Source organism: Lichenostomus cassidix, chromosome 1 (genome assembly GCF_008360975.1).
Source record: "Lichenostomus cassidix isolate B80296 chromosome 1, HeHo_3.0, whole genome shotgun sequence".
Taxonomy (NCBI): domain Eukaryota; kingdom Metazoa; phylum Chordata; class Aves; order Passeriformes; family Meliphagidae; genus Lichenostomus; species Lichenostomus cassidix.
In genome coordinates, this window is record NC_139479.1 from 94,571,244 (window position 1) to 94,593,052 (window position 21,809).

Genomic DNA, 21,809 nt, shown 5'->3' on the forward strand with positions numbered 1-21,809 from the left:
AAGCTACATCTATGAAGTGGCACATTTGTGGCTCATGAAGGCCAATCCTACTGAAAATAAATTTACATGCCTATCTTCCAATTGCTAAGTGGAATAACCAAGGGACATGATAACACAAGCTTCAAATTATGCATTCTTGGAAAAACTCTAAACAAGATTTCTCAGATGACAACATTATTATGGTCTCTGGTAATTCTTCATGGTCATGACAGAGGGCATCCCATTCCATCCCACCCATGTTTAGCACCACCAAGCAGTGTTCACCCAGGCCAAGCAAAAGAGACAGGATATTTGGGAAAGAGCTCTACTAGCTGCTGTAACCACAGGACAGCCCACAGCAGTCTTTTTACAGGTTTCATTAGACACTGAACAACCTAAATGGCCAATTTAAGCCAGAAAGATCGCATCAAATTAAACACTTTGAAGATGATCACTGCTCCTGCCCAGCAACATGGCACTCTGAATGGAAAGTGTGCACACAATAGTAAATTAGCTCTGATTAGGTATGTGACTGTGCAGCTGGGACTCCATACAGCTTTGCAGCTGCTTTTGAAACTCATAGGAACATCTGTTCTCAGTCTGTTGATTTGATGGAACGAGTTAATGTGACTTGTACAGGTGGGACAGCTAACCGAGAAGGTTTCAATAAACACTTGTGATAAGATGCTACTGAAAAAAAAAAATCAATGTTTTGTAACATTCCCAGCTCTTATCATAACCTTAATGAAGTTGAGTTCTCAAAAGAAGACAGTAAAATTATTTGGTTTTTACCTTTTCAGCCTAAGCAATTAATCTAACAGCTGGTAAATCCCATTGTTATGTGCAAAGAAAACCCCAAAACCTTCTGATTTTCATGTAGAGAACATCTGTGAAAAAAACAGCTCAAACTTTCTGAGAACAGGTAACAGCCAAGTTGAAAATGTTTCTACATATATTAATGGCTCAGAGATAGATGTAGATTGGCAAACTAATGCCTGTGACGTAGGGTGAAATACAGACAGTTTTAATACAAGCTAGTACAGACTCCCTTACATACATTATCAGTGGATGCAGGTGAGAAATGCCCAAAAGCTTTCTTATTACATGGATGCTATTTTAAGTAAAGCATTTTCAAGTTCTCCATATCATTCTCTTCAGCTTCATAGGCAAACTTTCACTGATGCAAATCTAAGCCTGTACTGGGGGAGATGAGTGTCCTTTCTAGTCACAAACATCCAAACATTATAAGAATACGGGGGAAAAATATTTAGCATCTGTGTAGCTCCTTCAGCTGCTAGGGAAACATCCACCAGATGTTCTTAGATGTTACCTCAACTGCCTCCCAAACCACTATCACATCTGCTCTCTTCCTTACTGAATACCAGTGGTAACTGAACAAATGTTTCACTTAACTCATCCTTGTAAAATATTCTCAACACTCTTGAGGAACTCCTTTTTAAGGAGTTATGCTACCCACAAAAAGCAATGTGCAAACACCTTGTAATTACATGACTGAATTTCCTGAAATTCTCAAGTTATTTAATATATAAGGAATACCATAATCTCGACAAAAATATTATTTGAAGTGATGATATTTTTTCATAAACACAAATATTGAAACAGCAACAGAAATAATAGTCCACAGAAGCTACCAGAATTAAAGAGGAAAAAAGGAAGAAATCCTGTCGTTATTAAATGCTCCTCTTTATTGGGGAGACCAAAATTTTTACCCTTCCTTATACACCTAGAACTGAAATGATCTTATGTGTTCAGCTGCTGAAAATCCCCTCTTCTTATCACCTTTGTTGTATGCAATATTTGCTTACACTTAACAGCTGTTATTGCACTTATATCCAGCAGGGAAGAGATGGGAACACAAAAAACCCCCCAAATCACCAAAAAACCCCATGCACAAGAAACCACCCCAAACCACCAAACACAAAGAGAGAAAGACCACGCAGATCAAAATGTCTTAACACTTTCTATTCTGGAATTTTAATAATTATCCAAAACTCAAGTTTACACATAAGCAATATATAGCATCTGTGTATCATCTAAAATAATCTAAAAGGAAGTATCTTCATAAGACTGTTAGTGTAGTCCAGTGTAGATATTATCCTTAGTGATCATAATTTTAAAAATGTGTAAGGAAGTAATGATTACTTATTCCAAACTCTCCCAAGTTAGTCTTCGCCAGACTTTGTATTTTCAGTCCAAAACATTTTTCTAGTTATTTTCCAGGTATGTTGCACTACACTATGTAATGTAGAGAACAATACAATAAAGACATCAGGAAGGCAAAAAATTTACAAATCCATGTTACTACAACGCTCCAGCTAATACCCTGCATGACCCTGAACAAATCACTTAGTCACATTCCCACCAAAAATGGAGAGGGCTCCAGACTCTGAAAAATGACTGTCAGACCAAAAAATGTTTACAGAGCAGCTTGCAATCATCAAACAGAGGGCTCTGCAAATGGAAAGTATTACAACATATGGGATGTTCTAGCCATGGGTTTAAAAAAAGCCCCAGAAGAGCAGAAAAAAGAACCTTGACAGTCATGACTAGGCATATGTTCCAAACAGAAATTAAACTCCCATTTCTCTGATATAGCTCTTTGATTTTTCATTACTTATACTTGATTAATACTATGTCTATAAAGAAGAAAAATAAATCAGAAGCTCATCCATACAGGATGATATAAAGGCTTTGCAAACTGCAGGAATGACAAGATTCTTGGAAAGAGGCAGTATCTAGTGCCAGATTTAATTCCTATAGCTAAAAGTTAAATTTCCACATACCAAGGTGTTTTCTGCAGGTTTCAGTCACTTTTATAAATTAAAGGGTAAAAGGAAAATAAAAACAATGTGTGTCAGGTCAGGATGCAACAAAGCACATACTAACCCTTGATTTGACAGATGGAATGAGAAGCTCTTGCCTTTGATTTGCACATGAGAAATGAAGATAAGTAAGTGTTTATTTCCAGATGAAAAATTAGGATACGTTTATTTCCAGGAAGAGAGGGTATCACTATCTAGAACCCAGAAAGTTTTTTTTTTTTCTTCTCCTCCTCGGTAAAATTTGGATGAAGGAACAAAGAAACCAAATGCCACTGTTTCCTAGTGAAATGCTTGTCCAAGCAAACAAAGAAATACATTCATAGATTACAAAGGGGATGCATAAAACCAGCTCAACCTTAGTTTCCAAACACATAGCATAAGCAAACCAAAAACCTACTATTTTCCACAGAATTATTTTTTCTTACAAAAAATCAGCTGTACCTTCCATTCAATATGTTAACTGAAACAGAGAACAGAAATATGCATTTTCTCTCCACGTGTGAAATTCATGATTAACCTAAATAATTAAAAGCATCAGAGTGTGCCTAACACCCATGGCTTCTCCAAGCATTCATGCATACTGCACATCTGACTGGTTTCAAAGAAAATCTGGATTAAATAACATGATTCAGATGTGAAGAGACTGACAATAAACAGCATTTTAGTACTGCTCAGTCATAAACCAGCAAGCTTTAGTACTGCATGTCCACATTAGGAAAAATGAAACGGTTTCTTCCGAGAACAACATGCCGGGTCTTTGACCCATGTGCCTGCAATGAAAGCCAGGGGAAATTTGTTTTCCTGATCTCCCTTGTTCCTTACAGTAATACAGAACCACGTGTAAGTACTAAAAAAAAATCACAACTTTTCTTTTAAATCTTAGAAAAATATTTTTAATCAATTACCTACTTCTGCAATTTTTAATAAAACCATTTTATGATATTGTTGTTTTAAAAGAACAATGCTCACACAAGGACTAAAAACAAAGCCATAAAAGGCTTTTCTCAAAGATTACTAAGTGGACTGAGTGGCCTGTGATAATACAAAAGCCATTCAGTGCAAGCATATCATGATGCTAACACAAATGACAGGCCCACTCATGGAAAGGAGGCAACTACAGAGCTCAGGGAACAAAACACAAAACACAGTGACTTCCTCCACATTTTATAATAAGGGCCTTCCTTATCTCCCTTCAAATTCCTACAAGGAAGGGTCTTTTGGCAGTTTCCATAACCACTAATTGTTCTATAAAATGGATGAAACAACAAACACTGTAACTAGACTCACCACATTTCTTGAGTCTTCTAGGCTATGGTGGACAGATGAATTTATTCTGCTGTAAAAGAAACTTCACAAATGCAAGTATATATCACAACACACCATTAGCAGATGGTGATTACAAAACGTGTTTGAGGGAGGCTTGGGTGTGCTTAGTCACACAGTTCACAAGAAAAGACAGATTACTATGGGTATGTTACCACAATGAAGCACGATTTCCAAAATTCAAAGCTGGAAATAGATTTCAGAATAGAATTTGAGCAGATTTGTCAAAACCAGCAAGACGTGACAAAAAAAAAGAGCATAACTGTAGACTTGTCTTGTTTCTGTAATCTTTCTCTGGCTAACTGTTACAGATAGAGATGAGATACAGGACTAGGTGGCCACTGGTCTGACAATATATCTACTTTCCAATGCTCAGCAGAAACCAGATATAAAGAAGTGGCAGCCTTTCTTAGCCAGGCTATCCATGCTACTGATGGTATGATCTTTTTATTACTTAATTATTTAATAGAAGTCCTTTTATTGTTAATAGTTGTGGTTTATGCAAATCTTATCCACTGTAGATACAGATTTATACATTACTCTAAATTACAGTGCTGTAATTGGACAGTGTTGACATGAACTCAAGTAGTGTAAGAATTTCCAGAGGCACGATGCCTGGAGCCAAAGTTTAATTTCAGCTTTGAAGCAGATTCCCTTTGCACCTTTAGGTTACTCATCTCCATTTCCTCCTCTCTAAACCTGCCTCCCAGGATGGTGCTGGAAGTTTAATTAATGAATGTGAATCATCTTAGCACTGCCTCCTGAAGTCCAGATATAATCAATAATGAAAAAGTTTTACTTGGGCAAAAGCTGCATTTGAGAAAAAGCGCACCTTCCACTGTGCCAGTCAGAACTGGTCTCACAAAACTCCAAAAGCAAAGCTGTGCTGTTTTTAACCTCTGCCAAAAAGTGCAGCAGTCTGCCTTTTAGTGTACAGCCACTAAGGCTGCTTAGCTTTCCTAGAGCCTACCCTGTGACCTGTGGCATCACAGCTTCTCTACTAACTAATTCAAGTTAGCAACCCATGACAAAGCAGTCAGATGATAATCTGTGTACCTGTCTGTGTAATCCTCAGATGCAGGGCAGAGACATCACTGGTTGTGAGCATGCATCCTGTGCCAGGAGTCACCTCTTCTCAGAGGTCTCCCTTTTCCTACACACAGCCAAAGGGCAGGTCAACACTCCTCAAACTAGCCTAGCTGCTTGCATGATCATTCCCTAACCACTTCCACCCAAGACAGACAAGCACAGATGAGCTCCCTCAGTTTTTTTTGGTTGTTCTGAGCCTGCTTGTTCTGTCGAAAACAGGCCAGAGAACAATTGCAGCTGAAAAAGTGGAAATGAGAGGGCAGAATATTGCAAGAGATGTGGGAAGTTCTGGTATGTGACCAGCACACCATTAATCAATGCCCAAGGACTTGTTCAAATTATGCAGCTGCCAAATGTGCTCCTCCCTGTATCATTCAAAAGACTTCACATTCATGAGACTCCCTGAGTACCACATTTGATCACCTCCATCTCTCTGTACTTTTGTATGCCGTGATCCCAGCTGGTTTTGGTACCAGTAACAATAAAATAATTTTAGGCATGTGTTCTTTAAGAGACTTTTTTAACGTGACACTAAACAGCTTTACATTGAAAAGCAAAAGGAAAGGGCAGCTACTGAAGTATTGTAACAGCAAAGCATCATTAACTTTCCATCTGGTAACCTCCTGGCAATTCCAGAGGTATCACAGCATGCATGTTCATGTCCCACCTCCCTGTTCGTTTCTTATGACAGTCATCACCACTCTCAACTTTTTGACCATTAGGATCATTTCAGCATATATTGCAGGCTAAAGATACTCACAGAGTATTTTCAGTCCTTAACTACAGAGCTGTGAGACAGCTTGTGGGTGAATGTCCAGTTTTAATGACAAGACAAAATGATGGAGAAGCTGTTAATACTCTCAGAGGCAAGCTGCTCCTCTAAGTTCCAAGACCAGTTTCAGCAAGTAAGTGTCAGGAGAAGAGCTGCCAGAAAAAAATAATTAAATCTACATCAGTCATTTAATACACAGAAAAGAATTAAACGGCTGTCAGTCATAAGTTGCTCAAGGTCTGACTGTTTGTTTCTGTACCAAGTGTATTGCCAGATCCACTAAAGAAAGTGAGGACAAAACCAATGCCTGTGTATGTGTGTGCCCAGACAGACACCGTGGATGACAGTCACCTCACTCAGATCTCTGAGCAAGATTGACTTCAACTGTGCTAATTACCATCCTGGAAAAGAGATTATATTCAGATTTGTAATTGATATTAAAAAAAAACCCCAAGCATATATTAATACAAGACAAAACATGAGCATCTCACAATGGAATTACCTGAAACCTAACACTTATTTCATCAATAAGACAGTTCAACAAGACAGTTGATCAGCTCAAAAGCGAAAGCTGGCTGTTTTTACTGATAATATGTTACAACCGAGACATTACAGGCCCATGTTACTGACTGCAAACCAGAGACTCGAATGTTCAAAGAATTAATGCCTTCACCTTATTCTAGATGGTTAAATTTAGTTTCAGTTGGCAACTTTACCAGGTCAAAAAAGAGCAAATGAACTCAAACATCCAGTATTTCCACTATACATACAATTCGTTAGCAAACTCACACATACTTTCCATCCATTTACATTCACTGGCACCAAGGCACTGAAAGGGTATGAACTCCTTTTCCCCTGAAGCAACACTGTCTCCAAGCCTCATTACCTAAACTGAATACAGTTATAGGACAACTAAGAGCACATCTAAAACCAATATATTAGTCAACAACTGATTATATTAAAAATGTGATACTCATTTGAGAATATCCTTATAAAAAAACCTAAGAAATCCCATGACTTTTTATGAGTCTTTTAAGCTGTAATCAATTTATAGCATAGAAACTCAGTCAGCTGCTATATAATCAAGGCTCCTCATGAGAAGTACAGCTTTGCAATGACTCAACATGCATTGTTCTCAACCTGCATGAGCCTGAAACACTGCAATCACTAACAAGAGCAGCTCACGGAGTCCTCCCACTAAAATCCACAGGAAGACATTTTCACCTTCCCCCCCAGTCAGAAATTGCTTTGTTAGAAAATGGAGTCTGCCTTTCTTTGGCACAGCTACTGCCTTCTGAACACAAACCGCACATTTTGATATCTATAGGTAATTAAGTGCCTCCAGTATAACTGTGACGCCTCCATGCCTTTATTTGTGTTCCCTCCCCAGTTCGCTGTCAGGCTGCAGGCTCCTAGCCTAGTGTTGACACCTCCACAGAAAGACTCCCACAGCCCTGAAATGCTGGGTCTCTTCTTAACGTGCTCAGTGAGGTTGGCAGGAGAGATTATACTCAGATCCAGCTTTCAGTTCTCCCTTCCCCCACACTCTGGTGTGTGTTGTCCCTTTGTCCACAAGTCCAGATCAGGAACGCTGGAAGAAAGGGATGCTGCTCATTGCTGCAGAAGTGAGACTTCCTCTGTACAGAAATGTGGAAACCTTCCTGTGCAAAGCCTTCCTTTTGCATTTGGAACAGACCTGGGTTTAAGGAAAGGCAAATTTTCCCATTCAAACGGGAAACAAGCAGAAAATGCAACACATACGAGTAAAAACTCATGTGCGTGAGAGTTCCCATTCCTAGGAAATAATTATTACCTGCAGTAACAGGCAGTGCGGATCCTGCACCTCTCTCTCTCTCTTTGGTTTTTTGTTTTGTGTGTGGTTGGGTTCTTTCCCTTGCTTTTTATCCCTCTACTTTTTTTCTTTTTCTTTTTCTTCAATTACGGCATCAAAAGAAAACGTAAGACCTTTTGGAGACAAAATCGAAGCATTCTTGCTCTGGAATGGCATCAGCATCTGGACACCTGGCACAACATAGTTCAATACCTATTGCACCTATTTCTCAACCCCCCCCTGACAGCAAGCATGAAGAGTCTTGCCTTTCTTCTTATTTACCAACAAAAATTAAAGCTGAGAGCGTTCAGAAGTCCATTTCAATGGGTTTTGTTCTGGTTACATTACAACAGATTGCTTTGATCTGGTGGGAGGGAGGAGGAGAGGAGCAGAGCACATCTTAAGTTCACAAAGCTAAAAGCCAAGATGCACAAAACTGAAGCATTCCAAAGTTAAAAATAATCGTCTTTAAACTGCAAGAGCAGAGCTGTAATTTTGAGCAGTACAGCATGACATCATGGTTTATGTAGGGCCAGCTCAATAAATCAAACCGTGCCTAATTAGAGATCATACTGCAAATCTACATTATTTGGATGAATAATTAAAACAGGACAGTCCATAACACAAGCCAGATATGTTTACTAAAATATGTTTTTTTCAAACTTTTATGTTCACTACTACTCACAAAGCTTTCACGTTTAGTAAATTATAGACCCCTAGCTTTTATTTTAGGCTGACTTCACTTTCAAGGAATTCTTCAATTAACTTTACGTTGCTTCAAGCTCTTCATCCAACGAGAAAACAATCTGTGGTTTCTTACTTCTTCCAGTGCCAATGGCTGCCCTCCATGTTTGACTTGCAGACTTACTGTCTTTTTAAAGCCAGGATCTGTTTGTCTAAAATCAGCCTAGTTGTCATAGTATTTTGACAAGTCCCCTATAAAAGGAGAACAAACCTTTGTGGTGGGCTAACTGCTAAGAATAATGAAGGTTGTTCTCACAATCTCAACAGATAAGTGCCAAAATTAAGGAACATTCAGCAATACACCCAGAGCTGAAAGCCCTGACTACCTCAGTTGCCCTTCTGTCCCACCTACACCAAATTTTCCAATTTTTACTTTTTTCAGTTGTTTTTCTAGAATGTGTGCCTTTTCTCAAATCTAAAAGCTATAGCATACTCAAACATTTGCAGCATAAAAAAAACCCCAGTGCAATCAAACATTACTATCTGTAGATGGTCAGGATGCCTTTGGTATTGTTGGAAATGCTGTGGAGACTTTGACTATCAGTTACTGGGTAGATAATGTCAAATCAAGAGCCAAAGAGTTTAATAAAAAGCATGAGCTGAACAAAAAGGGACAGGATTCATTCCTAAACTGCACATTTTTCCTCCTAGAGCTTGAGAAATTTATGTGCAACTTTTTAATCTCAGATTAAGAAACAGGGGAGAGTTGGCAGCTCTCCTTCCTTTTCCCTTCTGATGTTTGTCTTGGTAAATGGACCAACATACAGATGATTAGAAGAACTCTGAAGACAATGACTGAGAAGCAAAATGTTTGACACTCAAAAAAAAAATACTATACAAAAAAGAGAGATATGTCTGTTAGTACAGTATTACATTGTGCAAGTAATTTTTTTCTGTAGAATGTTAACCAAGCACAGACATTAAGTATCAATCACTTCTTAATATACAGATTTTTAGATTACAAAATCCAGGGGGTTTAAAAGGAATCTAAGCACATTAAACATTAAATGCACTGCACAGCAATATTTAAAAAGACATGACAAATGAGTCTCCCTCAACCACAGCCACCACAATCAGCATATCCTTAAATAGGAATGTACCTCTCAAACCTCCATTTCAATTCCACATTACAATAAATATGCATCAAACTTGTAAATTTTTTTAAAATTTAAGACTGTCTTTGTGGCCAGAAATATTATGACTGACCTCTGCTAACTGCAAGCATTCAGAGCCATAGCCATTCCAATTCCCTTACATCCTCAGTGTGCAGGAACAGATTTCTCAGAAAGAAAAAAAAAACAACCCGGTAACTATTTGGACATACTTCTGAAAGCAAGAGTGAGAATTAAGAAAGCACCCTTCCCAAAGAAGTATCTATTTTTGAAATGTGTGCTTTTAAAACACAATGCTTATGGAATGAAGTACTTCAGTTCTCTTGTGTAAACTTGTACAGATTGTTTGCTATTGATCTTTTGAGTCATATTTTGGCAGTAAACCGGTATCCTTGTAGAAAATGTAAGTACTGCAGAACAAGTGATGTAATCTACATCTATACTTTTTTTTTTTTTTAGTTAAATTTATATTTCAAAATGAATAATCTGAACTGCATACTTCATTTCTTCCCTAGACTATGAGCTTTGTGATATGGAAAACCTTCAGAGGAGATAGCTTGTTCGTATGAACATAGCTTCTTTAAGTAAAAGGACAGAACTCAGACGAAAGAAAGTAGTATTTCTATCTGTACTCAAATACAGGTCTATTAATTATTTTCTTAATTGAATGAAAAATTATCTCTATAAAACCAGTACAATACCTGATCTCAAGGAAGTGAAATCTAGTTTTTTTCACAGTGCATTGTTCTTTCCTCCCTGCCCCCAAGCTACTGTCCATTCGGAAAACAAAGCACAGAAGAGAAAAAAGAAAATTGCACTGTAGCAAGGCTATCCATACGGCCCAGGCTGGTGCTGTGTGTGCAGTAAATATACATGCACTGCATGCTGATGTGGCCCAGAGCAGGGGCACAATGTCCAGGTTTCTGGTCCTTTGTGGAGTACATAACACTGCATAGCAGTTGCACAGAAGAGTAATTAAAGCTTTGCTCAGCCTCAAACTCTCAAATACGATAATTCTTTAACCAACAAAAGAGATTACCAGGAAAGGAAAACTGTGAGTGAGGGAAAGTACATAAGCAAGAGTGTGTGCACAACATGGAACACAAGTGCTTTCTCCCTTTTGCCTCTTAGGTTTCTCCCACCAATTGAGATCCACTATCTAAAGGCCTGAATATCTTCTAGGCCTAGTTACTCTAAAAATAAGAACATGGCCAAGGCCAGTTTATAGAGAACAAGTACAGGAATCCCACCTTTTAGATCCTAGATCAATGTTTTCTTTCTCTCTGAAGCAGTGATTGATGCCAGCTTTCTCACACCTTTTCCTCATTCTTTATGCCTCTCTACCCTACTCTCCTTGTCATACTGCTTCCCACCTCTTCCTCATTGCAGCTGGAATCCAGTTTCATGGGAAGCCGTAAAGATGAGGACAAACACTGTGCACCCACTTCTGGGAAACTACAAGCTTTGTCTCTAGAAACAGCATCTCTAACTTTTCATTTTCAAGAACATCTCTAATGGCCCTTCAGACAGAATGGCAAGGAAGGAGAACATTTAAGACTTGAGAAAAATTAAAATTAACGCAGCTTGCAATAATTTTATTAGAGGCTGAAACCCACGTAAAATCTGTTTGAATAATAAGCAAGAGATTTTTGCCTTACATTACACAAAGGATCAGAGGGTTCTTCTGACTAAGTTGTGACAATACATATGCTAGAGAATTTTAAAGATCAGGATTATTTCCCAGTATGAACTACATTATTTCTTGTTTTAGTTTTGGTCTTCTAAAAGCAGACAAACCCCAAAGGAATATTAAGCACACAGCAGCCCAGAGCCTGCCTTTAGATACTGTCCAAACGACATACTTCTCTGACCAAGGAGATAGCAATACCTCTGTTTCCATTAATTCTCTATTAAGAATCACAGGATTCAAACTGTTGATTTCCAGCATTACCTCATGCTGGGCCTCTCACTGATTAATTAAAACTGTATACGTATAGGAAAAAGAACAAAAAAGCAGAACTGTAGTAGTTTGAACCAAGAGTGTCCCTGATAAAAGAAACGGACTGCTGTTCCCAATTCCTTTCCATAGGTTGATTGTGAATTGTAACCAGACAAGATCTCCTTTTTCAAGCTTCCAGAAACTGGCAAACATGCCTACTGCACAGGAAGTCATATTTATAGTTGCATTACTTTCCACAATAAACCGATTCTCCTATAATCAGAAGTTGTCTCTAGGCTTGCTAAATGAAAGATCTTTTCCCTTGAGATTGCAGCCTTTTAACAGGAAGCTTCCAAATCTAGAGTTAGCTATGGCTGTGCAGGGAAAAACACAGTTCAGTACAGCCCCCACATCATTATTACCCTGTAAAGACACACCAGGCTTTTTTATTTTGAAAAAGAAGAAACAACTCTGAAATCCTGGTATTGCAACTTGTGTTAATTACCCTGTTGAATTGTCATTTAATTTACAGTGTGTGTTTAGCTGAGCTACTTTTTACTATCTAGTTTTAAATTCTTCTTGGGTATAGACAGATGAAGAACTTCCACTAGATAAGCTTCATTATATACCTGGGCAAGGCCTTTGAGCATTCAGGTATTCCACAAGAAATCTGAAGCAACACACTGTTTCATTAAAGGGAAATATATTTCAAACTTCTCCAAACTACTGCAGGTGACAGTTGATAACCTGCTTGTACATTTTTTGCTACCATTTTTGCTACCATATAGAAAATTATTAAGATAAACCCAAACATCTACTTGAAATTTTCAAACTCTCTTCCAGCAACCGTACCAGAGTATTTAAAAGGGCACAGCACCAGCTTTGGCCAAGAATTCCCCCTCCTCCCTTAAACACAGAGATAAAGAATACCATTTTTGTAAGAAAGATAGAGAGATTAATACTTTACCAAAGTAGAAATTCTTCAAAATCATAAAACCACTGCAAAAGTCATTCTTACCTAAAATTAGAAGAAAAGAGAGAGGAGACGGTAAGAGATTAAAAATCATCCCTTGGAGCATTACACCTTCAAAATAGAAAGAATTCCCAAACAAATCTAAAGTAAACAAGTTACACCAGAACAGGAAATTGCAATTTCTTTCAAACAGTAATTAACCGTACAAGGGAAACCACTACTAATATAAACAAATAAGTAATAAAGGAAACCATTTTACCAGAGGAAAACCTATCTTGAAGCAGCATGACAAGGGAATATGGAAAGAGTTTGCCTGAAGTGATGAGTCTCTAAAGAAAATTGCAGCAATTCTGTAGTAAGGATCATACAGACACAAACTTCAAATAGGTAATTTTCAAGGTTTCAAAGTGGAGGCTGGACTGCAGAAATTCAGTAACTTTTAAATAAGGACTCAAATTTAAACTGAATGTAATCTCATACTGTTGTCACTTACACATACATAGGAGGATTTTGAAGGATATCTACCATGCCAAATTGCTTTTATAATCATAGCTTTCCAAGCCAAATCCTTGCTATTTATAAATAACTATAGCTAAAGTAAGCACAAGCATCATGGTAATAATTTCATTATATTAAATGGTAATCAGAAATGAGAAAATAGGAAAAATCAGAAAGTTGAACTTTCATCAGAAGGTGATGTTTTCAAAATTTTGCATAACATGCATACAGAACTGAAAACAGATCTAACATTTAGAATGTAAAATAATTACTTTTAGATAAAAACTAATTCTCAGATTGAAAGTAATTTTTACTTTCATTGCTTGCATTTCTTAAATAGTTGCAAGTGAGCAGTACTCCTCTTGTATTTATTCCAGAGGAAGAAAAGAAGTTCATAGTGGTGCAAGAAAGTTGTAACTAAAATAAATGCCAAAAACAGAAACATTTTTTATTTCAGATTTTAAGTCAACTATCTGCAAGTAACAGCACTTCAGACTGTCCTTATTTGTTCTTGTTTATTACACTGGTGCCCTTTGTGGCTTCTTGTATTTTAGCAACTGGAACATACACAATAAAGCTAGCAACACAACAGAAGTTTAGCAAAGGCAGACATAATTTGATTTTAAAAAACCACCACAGAAAAGAGCAAACAGCTCTACAAACAGTGGAACCAATGTGGTTTGGCTTCCCATGAATTTGTGCCTTATGGGGATTTGAAAAAATGCATGTAGGTCCACAAACTCACACCAAGATCTCTCTCTCCTACCTGGGAAGCCATTTGAATGAAATTCGCTGAAACCTATTATCATCAAAATCTGTTTCTCATCTGGTCCATCCCCAACACTGGGAATGACTGTCTGAAAAACAGATAAAAGTCCTTCTTCCCTAGAATAACAGGTCAATGAGAGAAGTATCAGATCCAGTACTTTTACATACATTTATTCCATTTTTACTAAGTGGCATTTAACAAAGAAAACAAACTCCCTTGATCTCTTGAACCAGCTTTTAAATACTATAGCAGTGTTAAGTTTTGAGACTTCTTGTTATCTTTTTCATGCACTTAGGACAATTACTACAAGAGAAAAAACTTTGTATGATATTAAAACAGATTCTCAGTCAGCAAATTCCAATATTTACCTACAAGGGGGGTTTAGTAAATTCAGAAATGCAAAATATTTGTTATAAAGATCTAAAAGACAAATACACCTCCTATGCCTCATCACCCGCACAAAGCAAGTTTTTTCCTACCTCTCCTAAAGAGATTTGGGAAATGGAAATTTCCAATGCTAGAGATGTGGCAGAAAATAACACGTACAAATTAAGAATGTCACAGGGTTGCACTCAGGAAGCTTAAGAGGTTATCTCTGGAAACACCTTCTCAAATGGAAAAATGGTGGCGGCAGCAATCATGGGAGATGAGGGAAAATCAGGGCTATCTAAAAACAAGACAAACTCACCAAATCCCAAGAGGAAATTAGAGCAGGAATTAAGGAAGATCTGACAGTAACGTGATGCACTTTTCTCATGTCATTAAACCACAGAGCAAGAGGGCACTGAGAAACCCTTTGAATTGCCCTGTCGCTACCCACCCACTGGAGGTCAGACTAAGGGCTCCCACAGCGAGCCAGGAGCCAGGCAGCAACAACCCTGAAAGGGATTTCAGCTACAGCCAGGCCACCAACAAACCAGGAGCAAAGGCTCTGCTTCTGAGAAACACCTGACAGAGGCAAAGCCTCAAAAGAAATGCAAGAAATCCCATCACAGAGGCGCTGCCTGGGCCCTTCTCAAAAGCCAGAGGAGCCATAAGAAAGGCTCCAGGCACAGACCTCTGCACTGCTGTTCCACTGCATCACAAGCATGAACCACCTCTCTTTGACACAGTGCCTTCATGGCACAGCCTTTAAGCATCATGCTTACCCCCTGAGATCATAATTTCCTTCCATCCCACTTGCACTACTCAGGGGTGGCGTTTTTGTTAGTTTTGTTTATTTGGGGGTTTTTGGTTTGTTGGTTATTGTTTGTTTGTTTGTTGTTTTGTTTTGCTGTGGTTTTGTAGTTTTTTAATTTATTTTATTTTTTTAACCCTGAGGTTCCCCATATCCTTCTGGAATCTTGTAACATGAGACTGTTTAACTGATGAATGGATACCAGGAACATCAAATATCTGAAAGCAGATTTGAAAATGCATTTCTGTGTAGTCTCCCTGGAAAATAAGGTGCCAACATTCAACTGAAACAGTTTGCTGCAGGCTTCCTATGGTCCTGGTACAACTAATGTACTAGCAAATGCCACAGGAAAAAAGGCATACACGGCAAAAATAAAATACTAAATCTTCATTGTTTTGGAGACTTCAAAGGACTTTTTCTGCATATGTAAGACTCTAATGTTGTCCTTTTGCATCCCCCTGTGCATGGTGGTCTTTAGCCACAGAGAAGATAAAAACTACCAGAATACCAAGATGCCCCTAGCAAGCATTTGAGAAATGCACCTAAACTGCACACAGAAACATGTGATGGGTGACCTCAGTGTTACCAGACAAGCTCTCTGAAGCTCAACAACACACCACAAATGTCAAGCAAAGAAAAGTATGTGCAAAAGACACATTACTCCTTAGGTAAAACTAGATTTAAGTAGCCCAATAAATAAGACCGAGCTGCAGCTATGGCCATTTAACCCACTTAGTTATTTTGGCTTGGTACACTTGTTATCTGGCTACCTGAGCCAGGACACTGCTGCCAACATCTGTTTCCTGCCTCTTGGGTCCTTCGTCAATCAGAGCTTCCTCTGCCTTTGTGGGCTTGCCTGAGCCAAGGAGCCAGACAGAGCTCTCTCCCTCTCTGCAGGGCTGTTTGCTGCTTTGTGCAGCAAGAGGCAACCACAACCTGATGAACTGGAGGGTGGTGATGCCCTGCCTCAAAAAGCTGCACAACTGAAGGTACAAGCTTTACAGAAGTTACTTTTTACACTTCTACTTCATTCAATGCCCTTCAATTTTGAAAAAAAAAAAACCAACAAAAACCCTCCATTTTTAAGCCTTGTTTGATTCATTTTCTAGCTGAAAATGTGAAAGAAGAGGGGTTTAGACAGAAAGCAAAGTATCAGTTCTACAGCCAAGGCACTGGCTATTTCACCTGAAGAAAACAAAAGCTAGAAATACAATTTCCCTGCTCAAACTGAAAGACAGATTCTAGAAACACAGCTTACATTAAGGCACGTGTCAAACAATATGCTTATTTTTTGCCTAAACACTGACTCACTGAATAAAATCTATGTTACTCTTTTATGTAAACATTTCCTTTAAAAGCAGCAAAATTAAATACAGACAACATTAAGCTGAACAAGAACTTTTGCCATCCCCATTCAGACATCTGTGTAATTATAATCGTTAACTCCATTAGCACACACTGCAATGTATGTAAAATGTGTTCACACTGCATTAGAGAACTTTGAGATATTTTAATGATGTGTTTACAATGAGAATTTACTCGTCTGGTGCACCTTTTGAGATTAACAGATCACGGGATGTTTGTCTTCCTTTAAGATATGTTTGCAAAATATAATCAAAGTGCACGTAAAATTTTATCGAAGACATCAGTATAGCCTTTATTAGAAGTAGTTGAGCCTTTTAGAACTCAGTTGGGTTGTTTGTTACTTTTTTCTGGCTAATTATTCACTTTAACCATTCTTTTCTCTTAAGGCAATGTTATTTCCAAGAAATGTCACTTCTCCACTTACCAAGGTTGTTTACATTCTACACAAATGTTATGCTCTCAAGCGTTCATTTTTGAAAATGTCAAAAAGTAAAGGGGATAATGCTGTGCTTGTAAAAACATTCTTTATTAACAGAATGAGTCTCGAGGCATTTTAGGTTTCCCACAAGACATTTTTCTATCATTTTTGAATTTTTTCCCACATATTGTGTTCCTGATATAGGCTTTGGCAGGTTGTGAGATACGAGCTGGCTGGAAAACGATAGTTTGCTTTCAGCATACTCTTGTACAGTTAAACATTAAGCACATTTTGCACAAGATAATTCAGACAGCAGCTTACACCAAGAAAAGGCGACAGTTTCAGCTGAGGAAAGCTGAGGTCCTGAAGGATACCAAAGACTCTGTGACAGTTTTACAGAGAAAACAAAGGAATCTTAAATAAATAATCAGCATTACTTGGAAATTCTACACTGACTTCATTCTGGTCTTCTAAGAGATTTGAAAACATGTGAAAGTTAAAGGACACACATACACAAACAGCAGAACAAATATTGTATGCAGGTACATTGAGCCAGCCCTCAATAAGGGAATGACCAAGTCTTCAAAGTGTATCAGAGAACATGCCCTCGTTTTCATGTCAGTAAGATAAATTTCCCAAATGCTTCATTAAGGAGTCAATCAATAAGTGAACCAAATTTGATGGGAACTCTTGCACCTGCAGCCCAAGCAAGTTGCAAAAGCAGGAAACAGCAGAACAAACTTGCTGTTTGTATTTTGTAAGCTTTTATCTGTAGAAATACACAAGAAGAAACAGGAGACTTTACTGACAGACTGCAACTGACTCACGGTCCTATTGCAAAGCTCACCTAATGTCATAACACTATCAATGTTAAACCCATGAATGTGAAAAAGACTTCAGTTGATAAAAATCAGAATTCATGTAAGGACAGAGAAAGTTTCTAAAGCTGTCTGGATCACAGATATCTAATGGCACTTTTTTTTTAGCCTTATGGTCAGCAATCTGCAAAAAGTGTATTCAATGTTTCATAAACAGAGTTTAAAACAAAGTGCTTCTAATCAGATCTGGCAGAAAAGGGAGAAATGCATACATAGGATGAGGTAAGTGTGATCTTGCCCAGCTGAAGAACAGGGAATGGCAGAGCTTCAGGCCATGACTCACACAGACACTAAACAGTAGAGAGCTACAGATAATTCTCAGGTAAACTTTGCATGAGCCACTACGTCATCCTTCTCTACCCTTCCTGCATTAATCATGTCATCAGTAACCTGACGCAGCCCGAGAAGAATGTCTGATTTACAGGGAGCAGAGCAATGCTAACAGAACAAACACTTTCACAGATCAAAAAAGGAAAGACCAACCTAAATTTCGTTTTCGTTTGAACCACACCCTAAAAGAACATGGAAACTAGGAAAAAGAAAAACCAAAAAAGATATCTTCCCACTGTGAGATTACATACTTCATTAGAAGTTCCTGATGAACCAGTTACTTAAAAGTACAAATACGAAGGATTTGCAAGAGTGCACGGATAAAAAACCAGCCCAAACATGTACCTAAACAAAGCAAAGAGTGGGGGGGGAACCCCCAAGCTTTCTTTTGAAGTTTTCACCACAGTTACGTAATTTCCATGTTAGTCTAGATGTTTTTAAACATCTTTTATAGTGTACAGTTGTGAACTAATTGTACAATGAGTACAAAGTGTACTGTTAGGTAAGATTCATGATTCAGGCAGGTATCTTGGTTACACCACTAAATATAAAAAGGATAAGAGGAATCACCGGAGCAAGACAAAAATGGAAAATTTCAGAATTACTTTTCAGAATTACTTTAAAAAATTATTAGTCTGAATTGATTGCAGTCACTTCAATATAGGTGGCTATAATCTCCATTATTTTTATGGCTAATTCACCTTAAACATCTTGAAAAAGTAATGGTCACTTGAAGGAAGAGCAGGTCACTTCCACTCACTCTGAAGCAAATAAAAAACCCCATAGGTTACTACAAAAGCAGAATGAAATTATAAGTTTCTTGAAACAAACTAAATTATCACCCAAAACATGCAAAGGTGTGCAGGTGGTAGCAGCAGCTGTTAAAACTTAAGTCCACAAAAGCCATTTCAGTCAGCAATTCCCAGAAGAGCACCCACAGAAAATGTGTGCTTAAATGTCTGCTTTTAAGTCTTCCTAAGTAAGCTGCCTATTTTCTTGATGCTTCTTTCCCATTGAACACTCCCTTTTCCCGCACTTTCCTCTTATTTTATCTAAGCAACAAACTGTCAAATTCATTTCTTAGCTTCAGGACTTTGAACCACAGGGTTGCAGGTCTACTTTCCATCTTAAAGCAAAACTCTAGAAATTGAAACCACCTTTGTCTTTGATCCTCTACAAGAGCTGAGCTGATACAGCTGAAATGTGTCACCTCAGTGAAAAGCAGCTAACCATTTTGTTCCTACTCATTATTAATGGCATTCTTTTTGCAATATTAAAAGTAGTGTACAAAATATGACTAACTATGTAGCTAAAATGGTAGCACAATATATCACGGTATTAGTGGAATGCAAGATAACAAAGAAAATGCACCCGTTTGGAAAGCTTCTCCATCATACCATGACAGGAGGCCTGAATATCTTAATTAAAATTTAAAACAAGATGTTTTGAAGGTTTTCTGAAATGGTTTTTGAAGGTTTTCTTATGTAAATGGCATGTCCCTTTCCTGGCTTCTTGCTTTAAAGCCAACAGTGACTTGAGAGAAGCAAAAAAAAATTTTGCCCCTGGTACTTGTTCATTGTCATGTGCTGGAAAACACTGATAAACCCAAGTCTGAAATAGGCAGTAATCTGCCTTACAACTATTCCCTGTGTCATCAGTCTTTTTGAAGGTCAGGTAAAGACTATGCAGGCAACAGTGAAACAGCTCTTAAAAGAGTGTCTACATTGATAAACAGGGTTTGCCAGAAAACAGTAGGTGTTTGTGCTTCATTCAGCAAAAGTGTTAGGGACAGTTTCACAACTTGGGCGTATTGTGGGAGGAGTGAGGGTATCTAGCTTGGCTTTTTTAAGACTTAAAACCAAATAAAAGATTTAGAGAAACAAAGCCAACAGCTTAATGAATATTCTGGAGTGTCTATGAGCACCCTGGGGAAAACCTGCAACACAGATAAACAACAGATTCCATCTTCCCCTGCCCTGAGGAATACAAACCAGGCTCACAGTTTACACCTAATCTAATGGTGGCTTTCAAAATAAACACATTTCAGACATATCTAGCAAATATTCCTCTTCCCACTCTGCATGCAAAACTTTCTCTTGGAAACAAAAGGCCTCTTCCTTGACAAAGATTTCAAGGGTATCTTCCAAATCTGCCAACAGCTTGCATTACATAGTAAACCGAAAAATTTTAAACTGACCTTTGTCCCCTCTGAGAAAGCTGTCTGTTCCAAATGGCCCACACACTCTCAGCAGAAAGCCAAAGCTCACAGAGACTCTTTCAAATACATAAGGCATCTGTCCCATGGGGTGATTCTGTGTGTGCCTCTAAGCATACATGAAAGGGTGAGAAGAGCTTTCCTCAGTGTTGAATATCCCACAGCTCATATGTGGGTCCCTTGAGGCCTTTCCTATACCTTCCTCTGTGGCACTGCTTCCTTTGCCAGTCAGGGCTGCAGAAAGGCAAGGAGGAGGAACACTCACAGCCCATTAAGGCTGCACACCTACTGAAGTGAGACAGGAAGCTGCATTTTCCCAAGGGGAACATGCAGTGGAGCTTGCATGGCTATTATATACCCCATGCAAACGCACAGAGTTTTCTGGGGGTGGGAACTGAATTTGATGCCTTTTGCCAACTTAAAAATCTATCTCTACTGAAGAAAAACAAAACCCAAGAAACAAAACAGACAATGGCTACAGAGACTCCAGAGGAATGTAATGACTATAACAAAAGGCAACAGCAGTAGTGTGACAAGGGTTTATTAATGGGTCAAAAAACAAGCTCAAATGACTCAGACACAGAATCAAATCCCAGCAGGATTTCCTTAAATCTCCTTCAGAGACTGCAAGCCTTCATGCAGTTTGTATTCAAGTTCTCTTGGGATGAGTGAAAAGAAGGCTCTATCTGGTCTTTCACCTCTCAATCAGAAGGATGCTTTACCAAAACAGGGCAGCATCACCACCTCCCTTAGCAGAGCAGAAACAGGCTCAGAAGAATCAGATGGTACCCTCTGAAAGAAGGGTAGAGAGTCAAAGCAGTGCACAAACAAGTACCAAACTGCCACAGGTGCAATGCAAATGGTTTTCTTGCAGTGATTGTAAGAATTCTGTAAGAAAATGCTGGTCAAGAAAGTTTGTACAACTGCTACTCAAAGAGCACATAAACAGGCTGTAAGTGTGGAGAGAGGTGACAACGCTAGAGAGACTTAGGTATTTTATCCCATTTGCTCAAGGAAGGCATGTCTAACCACGCTAAACTACAGCCTTGCTCTTTGGAAACTCTACATACCCTTGTCACTATTAGGACTTTCATGCACCCTATAAATACTTTAATGTTTCCTCTTGGTTATTAATGCATGTGTAGGTGTCATTCCAGGTATGCAAGAGAGAGCAGCGTGTTGTGATTTTGAGCATTTCTACATTTCACAGGTAACTACACATAAAACTGACACCTTTGACTCATCCATGCCAGGCCTTATCTCAATTATCCACCTTAAAAAGCTCAGTGGCAAAAAGGTTAAAACATGAATTGAACAAAAATCTCTGTAAACTGTATTATACAGTTCCTTGGATTTTAAAAAATCCACCAAATCAATTCAGAAATCCTACTCTTTTCACTAACAAACCCACAGATTTTCAAACAGAGCTTTCTAAGCAGTAAAACATTGTATTCCTTGATGTTCCATGTGCACCATGGAAGAGCCTTTGATGGGGAGAATCACAACAGCCTGCTTTTAGTTTCTTTCAGAATACCAAGTCAAGTGCCAAATTCT

At 38.3% G+C, this 21,809-nt stretch overlaps 2 protein-coding genes across 7 annotated transcripts in view; one reads left to right on the forward strand and one right to left on the reverse strand.

Moving 5' to 3' along the window:
* Positions 1-21,809, reverse strand: part of CMSS1 (cms1 ribosomal small subunit homolog) — a 220,243-nt gene that overhangs the window by 93,407 nt on the left and 105,027 nt on the right. Inside the window, exon 1 of one of the 4 annotated variants that reach the window (XM_085071869.1) lies at positions 12,651-12,726. The exons of 1 other annotated variant lie outside the window; for it this stretch is intronic. In XM_085071869.1, the coding sequence (XP_084927995.1) occupies positions 12,651-12,711 (61 nt within the window). In that variant the 5' untranslated portion in view covers positions 12,712-12,726. 2 more of the 4 variants (XM_085071885.1, XM_085071878.1) reach the window with 2 other exon arrangements.
* Positions 1-21,809, forward strand: part of FILIP1L (filamin A interacting protein 1 like) — a 187,810-nt gene that overhangs the window by 62,783 nt on the left and 103,218 nt on the right. The gene's annotated exons all lie outside the window — the stretch shown is intronic.